Raw genomic sequence first — 15,452 nt, 5'->3', positions numbered from 1 at the left:
GGCATTGTCGATTCTCCATGCGATAAGCAAAGCCTTTGGACGGGCTGATAGGTGCGTTACTTTGCTAAACTTCAACGACTCTGACATTGCGCATACGGAATCATGCACAGCTTTCTCGAAACCATCTTCACAGCTCGGAAATCCGAAGCTGCGTCTATTAGCTCCCGCATTGGCAGAATACGTTTAAGCCATGTAGAGACCGTTTGTTGGTAACATAGAAGGGTCAGGCTTATATTGGTAGCTAGTATTTGGTCTGAGATATTTTCTATCCAAGATGTTGTCCCACGATTCGAAGATCATCATTGTGGGTGGTGGTGTCTTTGGACTGAGCACGGGACTGTGGCTCGCTCGAGACGGCTATGACAACATCACAATCTTTGATCGATGCCCACTAGACAATGGCCACTACAGCCCATTTGCAGGCTGCGACGGGGCTTCTGCCGACATCAACAAGACCTTTCGGACTGGCTATGGAAAAGAACTCCAGTATGAAAGATGATGGCCTTGCAACTCACAAGACTGATATCGTGTGACTCTAGCTATCAAAGACTTGCGATAGAGGCCAGGGAGACGTGGCTAGCGTGGAACAAGGAGATCAAAGAGAGCACTCAAGCAGAACTGCCTCATGGTTTGACTCCTAATGACAAAGTTCTCGATCTTTGTGGAAACATATTCCTTGCCGAAGGGCCAACATTGAGAGACTTCTATGTGGATAGCCTGAAGTCAATGGAGACGTCGGCGCCTGAATTTCGGAAGCTACAATTCATCAAGGTACAACGGCCCACGCGACAGATCTGATAGGCACTAATTTGCGGAACTTTAGGGTAATCCTGACGATGAAGAACGCCTTCGCAAGATCAATCCCAAGTGGGTGGAGAAGCTTCACGCTCTGGACGGAATCAACAACAATGACACCAATGGTTTCATTGACGTTCAAGGTGGTGTTACTCTCGCAGACAAGGTATATCAAAAGCGATCAAAGGCAGGAGGAAGTGCTGATGCTTCAGGCTTGCACTTACGCAAGATTTCTATGTCAGAAGGCTGGAGTCAAATTCGTTCTCGACAGCCCACAAGGCAAGCTTCGAGAGCTCCTCGTTGAGGAGAATGGCTCCCAGAGGAAAGTGACCGGCATCAAGACGTGTGATGGTCTGGACCACCTTGCGGACCGTGTCATTGTTGCCTGTGAGTACGAACCTGTCGTCAAGGCTGAGGCACTAATGCCATCCTAGGTGGTGGATGGACAGCCACAATCATACCTGAAGCGCATCGAGCCATCGAGGCAACCGCTGGCACAGTGATGTTCGTTGACATTCCAAAGGACAGGAAAGATTTGTGGGAGAGGTTCGATTCTAAGAACTTTCCGGTCTGGTCATACAGGCGCGGGCAAGGCGACGAATACTATCAAGGCGGCGGCTGGCCCATCACCAGAGATGGACGCCTGAAGTTTGGCTTCCGTGGGCGGAAGGTAAGCGAAGTCCACTACGACGAGTTCCACAAAGCTAAGACCTGGCAACGCAGTTCACGAATTTCGAAGACCATCCTACTGCTTCCAACCTGTGAGTCCTTCGTGGAAGATCCAGTTCAGGGACTGACCGCAGGCTTGTATAGCCGTGTATCAACACCACGCACCAAATACACCTCGGAGCCGATTACCACCGTGCCTCTCTATGGCCTCAAATTGGTAAAGGAGGTCATTGGCAAAGCATTTCCAGAATTGGCAGAGTTTGGCTTTACAGACACGAGAGTACGTCTGCATCTTTGGCATTTTTTGCTGGTGGTCTCGGAAGAGACGCATGCTAATAGCCGTGCAGCTATGCTGGTATACAGACTCGATCGATAACGACGTAAGATCAACGCACAGCTTTTGTGGCCAGCTACTTACCGAACGCCCTTCCTAGTTTCTCATTGACTACGTCCCGGGATACTCAGACTCGCTTTTCATTTGCACTGGTGGCTCGTAAGTGCTTCCAGCCCTTCTCGTCAAGACTGCACTCAACCATGCTGACGCTGCTACAGTGGTCATGCTTTCAAATTTTTGCCCTTACTTGGCAGAGTAGGTACATTTTTGTTGTGTGATATGGTCACTCTTCTGACGACATCGAAATTCAGCATGTCAAGAATCAACTCGAGCGTGTTCCGGATGAATTTACGCAGTTATGGAAATGGCGAACGGTTGAGGAAGGCAAAGTGTGCAACGGACTCGAGCAAGGAGAGTTTGGACCGAGAGCCATGTCCAGACTACATATGGCCGAGCGTGAGTATTGGTAAGATGATGCCACTGTGATATAGCTGACAAACCTTTGCATGCAGCTCGCGACTTCAAGTTCACACGGGAGAGCACCACTACCACTCCTCTCCAAGCCCAGCTATGAAGTACAAGACCGTTTGGCAAGCATGGTGACTAACACGACTATCCTACCGCCTTGGACCTTGGGAAGCCACGCAGTATGCCAGATTCAACGCGGTCAATGTGAAGTGAAGACCATGGGCGTGAACAAAGAGACGTGGTAAGTATTAGTATCACAGGAAGTGAAGTTCTAACTTGGGGTAACGGACTTCGGTCCTGAGCGTTCCCATCTGAAGACATAGGATATAGGTCATGCATCAACACACATTGTGATGCAAGTGATAGCGCGACAATATGTTCGAGTCAGTTCATGACACTATGAGCCGCTCCAAAAGTCTGCCAAATCCTCCTGAGATCCATTGAGATCGAAAACATCGAAGGGCATGTCGAAGGGCATGGCCGCATCACTAATCCCTACCACAGATGAAAAGTCCCCTGTCATCGGAAAATGGTAGTCTTGCATCTGGGACTGGCAGGTTAGGTCGCTTCGATACACTCGATGATGGTCAATGCTTACCATGCCTTCATGGGTAGGAACAAAAAGAGCAGGGGCTTCAACTTGATCTTCAGATAATAGATGCAACATCCTGTAGGCTTATGTTATCACTCCGACAGATGTATTTATGGCGACACACTTACTTCGAGGTCTCCGACGGGTCGCTGGACATTATCTCCTGGAGTATGGCTCGTAGCCGGAGTAAAGAATTGAGGTTAGCCAGAGCCGGATCGTCACTGCTGCCTAAGAATCGATCGGATAACTTTTCGAAGAGCTCCAGAAATGGTGCAGCACCGGCGAAATGTCGCGTATATACAGCTAAAGTGCTTGAGCACGCAACAATTGCGCGTACTGTGCGACGTGCAGGCAGAATCATAGGTTGCAAAGCTAAGCATTGAAGCAGGGTTATGCCACAGTAGAAAGCTTGATATAGGTCAGTCCTCGCTATCTGAGTCTCCGGGCTGAGACTCAAGTGTTTGACATTCTGGGGCAGTCAGCGAAGGTGAAGGGGGGCTAATCAAGGTGCATACCTCGCATGCTTCTGCTGCCTTTCCGGCGCAAAGAAGGAGCAAGTCTCCCTCGACAACTTTCTGGATCAGTACTGGCCGCATTACGAGGAGGACTGCCTGCAAATAAAACCCGGTTTTGCGTTCGTCCGATTGTTTTGGGCATCCCGGTGGCAGGTCTTGGGGTGCTGTATCTCTCCAGTGATCAAGGGCGCCTAGTAATTGCTTGATCTCTTCGTATGTTGGGGGAAAAGCGTGTGGTCCGAATAGTCTCGTTCTGGAAGGCACGGTCAGCGATGGCACTCGAATTCTCGTAGGGGTATAGAGCAAACATTATTCTGGACCTCAAACGATACATCTCGTAGTGATGTAGAGCCGAGGTCAGCTACCGTTCCATAAGCATGGTATATAGAATGGCGACTTGTGGTTACTACCGTGGTGACCGTGCCAATCTCCGGATTTGCCCCAGCTGCTTGCCTGAGCTGAAGATCCCGAATCTTCTCGCGATCTGTACACGCGACATCAACATTCACCGGGAGCTGCTGTATGATTAGCAAAGCGTTAGAGTCTTGGGGAGAGGTGCATCCCTCAACGTCTATATCAAGATCGTGAATGCTGAACGGACGTCGAGCTATCATTGACACAAGCCTTCCAGATTGTTAGCTTCCGATGTTAAGCATGAGTACTTTGTGACTTGCCGATCGAAGCTGTATGCACACCAGAAGAATCGCTTCTGGAGCTCTAGGACAAGTGGGTCATAGTTGCCCGTGATCTTGGCCGCTTTTCTGTGGTAGCCAAGTTCGACACAAAGGCGCATGATGATGCCAGATAGGTGCCTGCCGCATGTTCAGTGGTCGACGCCAATCCGCAGATTTCCAACTCACCACACTGATGGTCCACCCTTGGTCATGTCATTAGCTCTGCGTAAGAAGGCTGATAGAGTACTCACAGTTACCCGAAAGTGATATTGGCACATGATGAGTAATGCTTGAACCGTGCTCAGGTTTTGTAAACTCAAGACAGCATGGAGATACTTAAGGGCATGTGAGAAGTATGCCTGGAACGTTATTGGGCGCTGACTTAGGCTAGGAAGCACAATACTCACCCTGGGCGGGTATTCTGGGTTTGCCGTAAACCCGCTTCCGATGCTGTAAATGATCCAGATAAAGAAGGCTCCTATGAAGTATCAGGTACTCGCAGACCGAGGCGAAATCGAACTGGCCGCCTATACCTGTTTGAGAGTCAACGCCATCTCCTTTCGTGCAATGACATATCTCTTCTCGACGTTCATGCCATTCTCTGACACGAACCCAATCGACGAGGCAATATCGCGATTGAGTGTACGAGTATACTGTTTCAAGCAGTGCATTGCCGACTTCTTTTGATGGGAGCTCTGGTAATGACGTTGCCTGCATCTCCGAGATTGGGGGTCCTCCCTGTAACATATTGAAAGAGGTTATCTCTGTGGTCGTTTCTGGAGATTTCTGCCCTTGCTGGAGACTGCTGTGAAGAAGTCAGAGGAAGGTCGAAGGACATGGCAGGTGAGTACCTTTCAACAAGCTTCGTGAATGTCAGCAAGGCGAACAAGACTTCTGAAGGACGAGATCACCTCTGTGAATGAGAACCCGCCACTTCCTCTTGCTGTAAGTCCGGATCTACCTTGGTCCGCCGCAACTGTCGGACTAGGAACAGATCTGTCACCTGCACCGTATGTACGATGATTCACAAGAGGCGACCCTAGGTCTGCCCGTCGAAGCTCAGACTCTAATAAAGCAACACGGGCTTCAAGAGACGCAACATATCTACCAATAATCAGTACCCACATCAATCGATTTCTTTTTCTAACTTACTCAGGGCCTCGTGGCACACCATCAGGTGGTGCATCGAAGACGCAATCGTGACCGCCATCAGCGAAGGGCTAGAATAATGTCTCGATAGCCTACCTGCATGGGCCCTGGTACATGCAGCACACTTACTATGCAAAAGTCAATGAAGCAGGCACCATAGGTGTGTGCCGAGCATACTCCTGAATACTTCCGACAAAATGGCATTTCAGCTTTTTGCCTTTGCAGCGGTGACCTACAGTAATCACAAATGTAAGAGTCCATGGATCACAGATAGGCACACTGGAGACATACAAGCGTTCGTGCTCCGTCGAGATGGTCCCCCATTGACCTCGACTCTTTTCCGCTTCTGGAGCCTATCGCTTTGCATCGCTTGATACTCTGGGTCCTGCGCAATCGGGTCGTTCATGACACTGTCGTCGCAAAGAATGAGGGGGGAAAGGAACAGACGGTGAAGCGGTCGGGCCGAAGATAAGCACCTCAGTTAGCGGCCAATGAGCCGGGTAGGCGGCCATGCCTATAACGTACCTAAACTTTCGACAAGACGAACTTAAGGTAAGCTTTGCCTCGCTTAGGCTGGCCTTGAAGCTATCCCCTAAGGCAAGTTTGCCGGAGTAGAGTCATGAATCTCTTTGACTTTAGTCTTATTAAGACCGATCGGGTGCGAAGTCTTTATAATTTCTACTAGCCTTTTACCTCCGAAGTCGAAGCTTCTTCGATTAATATTTGATCGACCTTCTAATAAGTCTAGTCGTACTTTTGGTCTTTCCTCATTCCGCCTAAGCTAATTGACATAATTCTTTACGGTAGAGATTAACTAATTAATAGCTAGGGTACCCTCGTCGAGTAGAGATTATTATACTTCTCGTAGTATAGGTTCGGAAAGGAGTTTGGGTCATCTACACAGCTTCTGTTGAAGTGGGATAAGGAGTCCGTATATACCACGGCCTAGTGGGATGCTCTCATTGCGCCGGCCAGAGTTTCTCATCCAGTTATGCTGCAAATAACTCAATCTCCACCTGTTGGGCTCGGGCTGTAGTTTCCATTGACTTGTCCCCATTTTCCTTTGTCGTAACACTTGAAATGTGATCAGTGAAAGCCACTTCTTCTCCAAAGAGCTCTGCCATTTCTTCCAACGTCTTCCCTCTTGTTTCACTACCTTCATAGTTAGTATAGAGAGTTCTCTCCGGAGCTCGAGTTTCAATTGGGATAAGCAATGGAACGTACGGATAAAAAAAATAGTATGTCAAGGCTGCGACCACATCACAGGCCAGAAAGACAGAAAAGTACTTCCAACCAAGACTTGCAATCGCTTTGGGGCTGACCTGACTGAAAAGGACACCCATTGCAGTGCCCATGAAGGCGCAAACTACGTTCAGAGTCAGCAGTGAATTTGAAAGGTCGATGAGGCTGGGAGACTCCTACTTGCTGTGCCACGAGCGCGAAGAGCTGTTGGAAAGATCTCGGTCATGTAGAGTATCTGTAGAGTAGTATATCTGTTTTCACAAGCTTAGAAGTTGTGGCCATTTAGGGACTTGGCAACACGGACCCCAGGGAGAATGAAATCGAGAGGCAGTATATCCAAGCAATAGCAAAGCCTTGTCCCACTTTGTTTTTGCTGGTGCCGTTGGCGAAGTATTTGAAAAATACCATGATTAGTGTCATGACCACAGCTTGGGCGGAGGCTGAGAGAATGAGAGCAACACGTCGTCCAACCTTGTCGATGTACATTAAACAAGCTGTGTTGGCAATCACGCCCATCATTCCTGTAGTCTGTCAGCCTATCTTTTCTTCCTCCTGGAAGGGTGGAATGGACTTTGCTCGTCGCTGTCACCGAAGAATTTGACATACCATAGCCGACAGATACCCAAAGGACAGCGTGTCCCTCGATACCTACGCTTTCAAAGAGAATCGTCTGGTAGTAGTTGAGAGCATTAGCTCCGGTAGCCTGAACTAGTACTTGTACTCCGATTCCAAGAAGAAGACGATGCCGATAGGATGGCTTGGTAAATAAGGCCCACCATGACTTGATAGTTACCTCTCTCTCGTAGTTGATTTGCTGTTTGATTTGATCGAATTCGCGCTTGTAGAAATCGGGCTCAGCCTCGTCAGAATGAAGCTTTTGAAGAACAATGTGAGCATCTTCATAACGGGCCTTCTGGATGAGCCATCGAGGACTTTCGGGGAGCCAGAATAAACCTAGTATCAAAACAGCAGCAAAAAGGATTTGCAGACTAAGAGGCACTCTCCAAGCCGCGTCACTTTTGTTGTAAGCAGCAAAGCATCCAACCCAGTTCGCAAAAGCAAATCCTATGCAGATAAGCTGAGCCTGCATGCCAACGACAACTCCACGAATCTTTGGGGGGGAGATCTCCGCGTTGTAGATAGAACTGACGGCAAAAACGAGCCCAATGGCAAATCCAGCTATAATCCGTCCCACCAGGAACATGACAATGTTAATGGCAGCAGTTTGAAGGATGCCTCCGATGAGCGCAAAGATTGCAGCCACCCAGATTGTCTTCTTTCTTCCCACATAATCGGCCAGCCACCCACCGAGGATGTTGCCAATGCCCGTGCCTCCCGAGTAAGTCGACACAATGGCACCGATCATATCTGCGGAAGGGTTGCCAAAGTAGGGCAAAAAAGTTTTTTGTGCTAGAGTTGTACTGATGATCCCTTTCAAAGCGAACAGTCAGGAGAAAGGCATAACCGGGATAACCTCTGCGAAGAACGAATCCTACCCGAGTCATATCCCCAAATGAGCGACCTTAGTAGATTTAGCAAATCGTACGTGGAAACAGTGAGGGGGCAGATGTGACAAACCCAGTGGTCGCGAAAAGCCTGTTGACCAAGGATTAGCGAAGTTTGCTAGGGAAGGATTCATCTGGAAGAAAGAAAACGGTTGAGTCTGAAGCGGGGTGTATGGGCTTGTGCTTGTCGTAAAGACTTACGCGCAGAGTAAAGTGTACGTCCTCCCCATTGTTGGTATTCAGATCCTGAGTTCATGGACGAAAATCCTTCTTGCTTGGACACAACGCCGACCACTGAGGGCCTGCCGGGAAGGTTATAAGAACATATGTTGACACTGGCTCAGCCTGTTGGAGTGTCCAATCTCTCCTTCGTTCCTGAGCCGTACGTGAGCTATCGCACACTCATCAAAGATGTCACGCAGCTGATCCTAACGTCTGGCTTTTGAAGCGAGAGTCCAGCCAACATCGGATGTGGCACCACCACTCCGGGGAAAAGGGGGCTTCCCGAATGAAAGCTTGTTCCCTAACTAGATAACCTTTGTGCTAGATTTATACGATGTTATTAGCCTGCCGTCTGTGCCCAGAAGTCTACAAGAATTTGTAACTGGAGGAGCATGTTGTTGGTAACGGTGGACGACGAACAACCAAAGCTAAAAACATAGCTTACTGATTGATTGATTGATTGGGTGACTCGATGTTGCGGCCAACGGCCTGAACCGGGGACCGCAAGATGACTGTACAAGTAATTACATGCCGTCTCGTCTCAAGTCACCAGAGGGAACTCTAAAGGGCCCTTGGCATTCTGTCGTCGGTCCAGAGTGAAATGCTAATATAAGTTAAGGTAGCTTACTGTCTACCGTTCCCGCGCCCGCTCTCCACAAGTTCCCCTCGAAAGCCACCACTATTGCTCCAGGTTTTGTCCCGCTGGCTTCTGACAGATTTCGGGTTCAGACCAGTTCACGTAACTGCGGACTTCGTAATACACCTTCCCTATGAGCTTACGATCATCGATTGAGAAACAGTATGGGGTAATACTACCCAGCAACAAGTGTATGTGGGTTGACCAACCCACCGTGGGGCGAGGAGGATCACGCTCATCGGTGACTGTACTGCTGCTTGCGTCCGGGATGTGAACAGAGCCTACATATGTACTGGGCCGATGACATGGCGAGTTGCTGCTTCAAGCTGTTTCTAGTTGGAATTTTACGGCGTTAACAAGACTTCCAAGACAATGGGCAGTGTCACACCTCAACAAACTGGTGGCATGGGAGATTCGTTGTCCTTTGCTGAACGCAATATTGCCATCACGGTATGTGTTTGCAATCCGTCTGGTGGCGGCCTTCAATCCACTTGCTGAAAGACATTGTAGGGTGGCGGCTCAGGAATTGGCCTTGCCATCGTCAAGACACTTCTCCTCCTAGGAGCCAACGTTTACGTTGTCGATTTGATGGAGACCCCACCAAAAGAGATTGCAGACCAAGAAAGGCTTCATTTCACAGGAAAATGCGATATCACCAAACGAGAGGCGTGTCGAAAATTCCTCGACACGATCCCCGGCCGATTAGATGGGCTCGTGAGTTGTGCAGGGGTTTGTCCCTGGGAGGGAAAACTTCCCTCGGACGACCTTTACCGCCTGAACATGGAGGTAAATGTCACTGGCGTGTGGAACATGGGCACGGAAGCGATCCGCAGGATGTCTGAGCAACAGGACCTAGAGGCTCCAGGTGCTGTTCCAGGTGCAACCCGGAGTGTTGGCCAAGGGTCCATCGTCAATATTGGAAGCGGAGCGTCGCTTCGAGGTCTTCAAGGTCTGGCAGCGTATACTGCGAGTAAGCATGCTGTGTTGGGCTTGACGCGGTCATGGGCAAAGGATTTTCCACGACTGCGAGTCAATGCTGTGGGACCAGGTCTGTTGTTCCATTCACGGCTCGCGTGGTTCAGGATCAAAACTAATATTACTTCAGGTGTCACGGATACTCCTTTGGCGAGAGGTGCAATGGGCGGCACGCCTGAAGATCGCTCCGCCGTCAAATTAACACAGGCCCTGATTGAGTCCATTCCAAAAGGGAGGATGGCCTATCCCTCGGACATAGCAGACTCGGTGGTTTTTCTGCTTTCAGACTGGTCCAGTTTTATTACTGGCCAGATTCTACCCGTCAACGGGGGCAACTTCTGACAATTTTCCATCTAGCAACCTAGAAGTAAATAACAAGGGCGGTCTGTATCTAGTTTTCAGCTCACCAGGCCACGTTGACGAGCCTTTGTTCCAACATCAAGGAGTCAGAATTAGACAAAGGAGTACTTCTTTTCTGCGGTGAATATACCTCAGCCACCTGTCACGTAGGATATGACTGTAGTTTGAATCCGTACGAAGAACCACTCACATTCTAGTAAATAAAGACCGACATGTAGATGCTGGTGCTGTGACAAGGCTTCGTCTGCCCCTTAGCATTCACTGATTTCAGACGCTACGGCACCTAGACATGACAAATACATCGAACACGTAAGGGCCTTTGCATAATGTTGATGTGGCAACAACACTCCAACTCCGAGCGTTCGATCCTCCTATCTCGTTATATTCGGCCCGTAATTACCTTGTCAAATGCCTAGTCTTGTGTTGTAGACCGTTCAGATCATCCGCGAAGGGGGCTGGGACCATTGACTCCATCAAAGTTTGCCACTGATTGTCCAAGAACATGTCGAAAAATGCTGCTGCCAAACCAATGGTCAAGATCAGCAACACATGGATACAAGGATTTGTCTCTCAAGAGGGAGTGGCGAATTATCTCGGTTTGAAATATGCATCTATTCCAGCACGGTTTCGGACAGCGACGCTTCTGGAGGTTGACCGATTGGGTGACTTTGTCGATGCGTCTGCGTATGGGCCATGTTGTCCGCAGCCTGAGAACAAAAATCAAGAAAGTCGCAGGCATCTCTTTGCAGGGACAGTGTCTTGGCCGCCAGTGTCAATGTCCGAGTTCGAATGCCTGAATCTCAACATTTACACTCCGTCTGAGTCACTGCTTGATCCAAGCGGTTGCCCCGTCGTCGTATGGATTCATGGTGGTGGCTGGATTTTTGGCGCTGGAGGCCCGGAGTATGGTAGGCAAATCGGGTTTCGACGAATATCAGATTATTATGGCTAATACATGCAGATGGGAATTACTTGATCAAGCACTCTGTCAACAAGGGCAAGCCGTGTGTACTTGTGACCATCAACTACAGACTTGGACGCTATGGATTCCTCGCTTCCGGCGAGCTACAAGCCGAGGCGGAGAGCAATGCGGAAAACTACTATCCGAATCAAGGGCTTCACGATCAGCAACTTGCTCTGCAATGGGTCAGTGATAGATGCGGTGTCTGGTTCGAGGCTGGGCTAACCATGTGGCCCCAATTGATTAGGTCCAGAGATATGTTCATCATTTCGGCGGCAATCCGTCCAAAGTCACTATCGCTGGACAGTCAGCAGGAGGATTTTCTGCTTTGACTCACCTTATCACCGATATTCCTCTTTGCCGGGCTGGATGGATCATGTCTAGTCCCCTGGATCCGTTCATCAGTGTGACCCAAGCACAACAAACCTTTGATCGACTCGTTACGGGCACAGGACTGCGGCTATCGTCTTCGAATTCCGAGAAACTGACAAAACTGAGAAACCTTACGGAGCTCGAAATGGATGAGCTTGTGAGAGGAAAAATGCTGATCCGACCAGTCTGGGATCCCATCTGGTTTGCCTACCAGGAAGAGCAAAAGCCGGTGGAATGGACCAGTGATTTTCCGGAGTGGTTGCAAGGTCTCACGATCGGTTGGGCAGCAGACGAGGTCATCACGTTCCAGACACTTTGGGCCTCATGGAGTGTACAAGAACTGCTTGCCACCGTCAACGTCATGATACCAGACCAGGAGATGGAGCGAGATGTGATTCAAATTTACGGAATTGCCGGACCCCCAGAAAAAGCGTTAAGCGGCTTTGTAGAGTTTGCTTCCGATTGTCTATACACGAGGATGCCACAGGCTCTGAGCCAAGCACAGTTCCCGATCTCGATTTACAGATTCGAACAAATCGACGACTTCAATGGAAGTGTTTACCGTGGGAGTGCTTATCATTGCCTAGACAATGCGTACTTGTTCCGGCTCCCAGCAATAGCCGGTACTGATGCCCCAGAAGCGAGGAGACTCACTACAGATGCTGTTTCAGATCGTTTCCTGGCCTTTGTCTACGGCACGCAAGCTTGGGAACCATTCAAGACCGGCCAAAAAATCATGTACTTCAATGGTGCAAACAGTGGCCTTGTCGAATCGAAGGCGTTTGAGAAGCTATCCCAACTCGTGTCTACTGAGGAAAGAGAAACTATCCTCATTGATGCCGCAGAACGAATGCTGGAGCACATGAGAAGGCCTGCAGATTGATATTCTTCACTCATGTAGAGCGATAGGATGAGTCATTTTGATTGTATTACAGAGCGAAGACCTCCACGTTCTCTCATAGTGCCATCGACCTCGATCCTAGACAAGCAAAGTGAGGCCACGTCCTCTCCATCTGAAAACAGTGTGGGCTATAGGAGATGATCGCTTCATTCAGAGCGGACCGTAATATCAGAGGAACGATTACTCCGAGTAGTACTTACCATCTTCCAAGCACGACCGATAACCGAGGATTCGGCATTCCACCATACAAAGAAGATTGCCGTTATTGCCTGTTCCACTGGTCAGCTTGCTAGGTACCGCTACCATAGCGAGATTTGCTGTGTTGTTGGCAACCTTGGTTTTTGGCCGCAAACTTTACACTTGACAGGTGGATAGATCGACACATTGTCCCACGCTGGTTCTGAAGACTCTAGACCCCTGCGTGACAGGAGATGTGGTAGTGAATTGTCATGGCTGGCCTTGAAATTGCATTATAATCTGCAGATGGGGGATGACTGTACTTCGGTTGACGTGATTGCGAAGGTGGAGTGTATTAGGGGACAGGCTATGCTGGGACAGATCAGATGCTTCTGTATGCCAAGCGCCTCTGGCGTCTAAACCGACCAGATGATAATAAACGTAGAGTGTGAAGACTTCACTGTTTCAGTAAACAAGTCGACCCAATAGCCACTGTATCGCCTCTCTTGCTTCGAGACCAGCGTTTTTCAAATTTGGAGGTATGGCACCTTCCATGCATGACCCACGGGTCGAGTTCGAATCAAGATTCGGAATCACCGATCTGGATGCCTTGCCAGATACATACGGCTGGCCCAGAGAGAATGCGGATGGATATAGGATAAAAGAGCAACTATGCGGGACCGAACGCCCCATGCGCATCGTCCATATTGGTTGCGGAGCGTCAGCTATCGCACTGGCAAAGTTTCTACCTGAGATGTTGAATAATGTCTCTTTCACCTGCTACGACAAGAATGAGGAGATTGGAGGAACGTGGTGGGAAAACAAGTCAGTTGTTAAACCCTGCTTCGACACGAATAGTGCACGGCACTGACTTCACACACAGATACCCGGGAATAGCGTGTGATATTCCATCTGCCAATTATCAGGTACGTGGACGGCCGGGCTTTTGGAGACGTGGACACTAACACGGAGGAAAGTTCACATGGGCTAGAAATCCAAACTGGTCGCAGTTCTATTCGTCTGGCACAGAGATCTGGCAATATCTCAAAGACGTTGTCGTTCGATATGACCTGGACAAATACATGAAACTGAATCATCTTATCACTGGGACGTACTGGGATGACGAGACTGGTTTATGGAAGGTCCACATCGAGGACCTTATTAGCGGCGCCAAATTCATTGATCATGCCGAAGTTCTGATAAACGGGAGTGGTTTACTCAAGTAAGTTCTCTTCGGTCATGTCGGCCTCGAATGGACAGAACTAAGACGCAATTGGGATCTCAGTAACTGGAAGTGGCCGGATATCGACGGCTTGCACAGCTTTCAGGGTAAGATATGTCACACTGCAAACTACGACACTAGCATCGACCTGCATGGTAAACGCGTAGCAGTGATCGGAGTCGGTAGCAGTGGTATTCAAGTGACAGCAACCATTGCTCCCCAGGTTGGTCATCTCTATACCTGGATCAGGTCACCTACATGGGTCACGGCAGGATTTGCTCAGAAATTTGCGGGTCCTGATGGTGGGAACTTTGCCTGTGTGTTGAATGGTTGATATATTCCTTTGCCGGATCACTAAAGTACATTCCAGACACGGCTGAGCAGAAGAAATCCTTCACCGAAAACCCAACCGAATACGTCAAATACTGCAAAACAATAGAAGACGAGCTGAACCAACGCTTCAAATTCATTCTGGCCGGGACACCAGAGGCTGAGGAAGCCAAAGCAGTGAGGACTACACCAATCGCAGCAACTTGATACATCGGCTGAGGATTTTATCACTTAGTTTTCACGGAATCAAATGGAGGAAAGACTCAAAGGAAGACGTGACCTGATAGACAAGCTAATTCCGACCACGTTCGGAGTGGGATGCAGGCGTCCAACGGTAAGTGAACGGCATGCAGAAAAATAAAATGGTCGGACGAATGTTGACCTTTGACTTCCAACAGCCAGGACCAGGTTTCCTTGAAGCTCTGACAATGCCCCATGTAACGACTTTTACTCAGGACCTGCAACAAATCACCCCCAAAGGGTTTTTGGACCACCAGGGCGTGGAGCACGACGTTGACGTAATAATCTGCGCTACTGGGTATATCCTGCACTACTAGGCTTCACATCTAGTCGACTGACTAACTGACTTTAAAAGGTTCGACACGACGTGGATCCCTCGTTTTCCTATTGTTGGAAAAACTGAAACAAATCTACAAGATTCGCTCAAGGGAAAACCGATCTCGTACCTTGGTGTCGCATTCCCGGACAGTAAGGCTCAACTTTCTCTGCAGCGATCATACCAAGAGAGTGCTGACCACCTACAGTACCTAACTATTGGACTGGTGTGGGCCCATATGGACCCCTTGGTCATGGCTCATTTTTCCCGATTGTTGAGATGGTCTATCGACAATTCCTTACAATTGTCAAAAAGATGCAGACCGAGAACATTAAGAGTATCACTCCGCGCCATGAAGTCTGCGATGCTTTTGCAGCCCACGCAGATGTCTTTTTGAAACGAACTGCCTGGTCCGGTGATTGCCGAAGCTGGTTTAAGCAAGGCAGACGCGATGGACCATTGGCAATGTTTCCTGGCACCCGACTGACGTACTTCACTTTGATGGAGAAACCGAGGTATGAGGATTATAGGATCGAATATCAAAGCGGCAACCCTTTCGGGTTCTTAGGGAATGGCTTCTCCACCAGAGAGTACAACGGTAGCGACCTCTCTTGGTACTTGGGCGATGGTTTGACGCCTGGCGGTGTTCTCCCTCCGGCAGACCCCACGACGCGGGTTAGTTTTAAGGGAGTTGTGGCTCTGTAGAAGATCGATGCAGCATTGGTCTGTTAGAGACAAATAGATGCCTGGTTCGCCTGTCTCTGTGTGTGTCTGTGTGTGTGTGTGTGTGTGTGTG

The 15,452-nt window shown here is 49.2% G+C and overlaps 6 protein-coding genes across 6 annotated transcripts; 4 read left to right on the top strand and 2 right to left on the bottom strand.

The window, feature by feature from the left end:
• The first annotated feature begins 103 nt into the window (after positions 1–103).
• On the top strand, positions 104–2,391 carry EDD37DRAFT_214400 (FAD dependent oxidoreductase). Its single transcript, XM_062810319.1, has 12 exons — positions 104–486; positions 540–771; positions 824–961; positions 1,008–1,182; positions 1,230–1,465; positions 1,519–1,556; positions 1,609–1,744; positions 1,812–1,844; positions 1,899–1,957; positions 2,017–2,053; positions 2,110–2,254; positions 2,311–2,391. Exons 1-12 carry the CDS (start codon positions 275–277, stop codon positions 2,370–2,372), a joined length of 1,503 nt encoding a protein of 500 aa, XP_062665206.1. The 5' UTR covers positions 104–274; the 3' UTR covers positions 2,373–2,391.
• A 520-nt stretch (positions 2,392–2,911) lies between these two features.
• Positions 2,912–5,825, bottom strand: EDD37DRAFT_643497 (fungal-specific transcription factor domain-containing protein). Its single transcript, XM_062817431.1, has 15 exons — positions 5,488–5,825; positions 5,374–5,428; positions 5,294–5,324; positions 5,200–5,246; positions 4,959–5,151; positions 4,899–4,909; positions 4,581–4,852; positions 4,455–4,525; positions 4,234–4,406; positions 4,048–4,185; positions 3,939–3,997; positions 3,784–3,890; positions 3,682–3,734; positions 3,374–3,626; positions 2,912–3,327 (listed from the first exon to the last, which is right to left on the bottom strand). The coding sequence occupies exons 1-15, from the start codon at positions 5,600–5,602 to the stop codon at positions 2,983–2,985; spliced, it is 1,923 nt and encodes a 640-aa protein (XP_062665205.1). The 5' UTR covers positions 5,603–5,825; the 3' UTR covers positions 2,912–2,982.
• A 45-nt stretch (positions 5,826–5,870) lies between these two features.
• Positions 5,871–8,651, bottom strand: EDD37DRAFT_643474 (MFS transporter). The gene is made up of 8 exons (XM_062817430.1): positions 8,145–8,651; positions 8,017–8,034; positions 7,935–7,960; positions 7,045–7,869; positions 6,743–6,959; positions 6,619–6,689; positions 6,421–6,562; positions 5,871–6,348 (listed from the first exon to the last, which is right to left on the bottom strand). Exons 1-8 carry the CDS (start codon positions 8,171–8,173, stop codon positions 6,186–6,188), a joined length of 1,491 nt encoding a protein of 496 aa, XP_062665204.1. The 5' UTR covers positions 8,174–8,651; the 3' UTR covers positions 5,871–6,185.
• Positions 8,652–8,999: 348 nt separating this feature from the next.
• On the top strand, positions 9,000–10,138 carry EDD37DRAFT_670007 (putative short chain alcohol dehydrogenase). The gene is made up of 3 exons (XM_062819352.1): positions 9,000–9,252; positions 9,313–9,850; positions 9,908–10,138. The coding sequence occupies exons 1-3, from the start codon at positions 9,175–9,177 to the stop codon at positions 10,117–10,119; spliced, it is 828 nt and encodes a 275-aa protein (XP_062665203.1). The 5' UTR covers positions 9,000–9,174; the 3' UTR covers positions 10,120–10,138.
• A 525-nt stretch (positions 10,139–10,663) lies between these two features.
• Positions 10,664–12,338, top strand: EDD37DRAFT_584307 (Alpha/Beta hydrolase protein; the record flags this gene model as incomplete). Its single annotated transcript, XM_062814439.1, has 3 exons — positions 10,664–11,045; positions 11,099–11,283; positions 11,346–12,338. Coding segments are annotated over 3 exons (1,557 nt in total), but the record flags the coding sequence as incomplete, so codon positions are not given.
• Positions 12,339–13,019: 681 nt separating this feature from the next.
• Positions 13,020–15,427, top strand: EDD37DRAFT_597320 (uncharacterized protein). Its single transcript, XM_062814596.1, has 9 exons — positions 13,020–13,373; positions 13,432–13,474; positions 13,526–13,770; positions 13,834–14,087; positions 14,141–14,277; positions 14,336–14,434; positions 14,499–14,638; positions 14,696–14,808; positions 14,865–15,427. The coding sequence occupies exons 1-9, from the start codon at positions 13,090–13,092 to the stop codon at positions 15,359–15,361; spliced, it is 1,812 nt and encodes a 603-aa protein (XP_062665201.1). The 5' UTR covers positions 13,020–13,089; the 3' UTR covers positions 15,362–15,427.
• Positions 15,428–15,452: the final 25 nt, after the last annotated feature.

The sequence above is a fragment of the Exophiala viscosa genome (assembly GCF_022695815.1).
Source record: "Exophiala viscosa unplaced genomic scaffold EDD37scaffold_18, whole genome shotgun sequence".
In the NCBI taxonomy this organism is placed as follows: Eukaryota; Fungi; Ascomycota; class Eurotiomycetes; order Chaetothyriales; family Herpotrichiellaceae; genus Exophiala; species Exophiala viscosa.
Note: the sequence above shows the minus strand (reverse complement) of the source record. Positions and strands in the feature narration are given on the sequence as shown.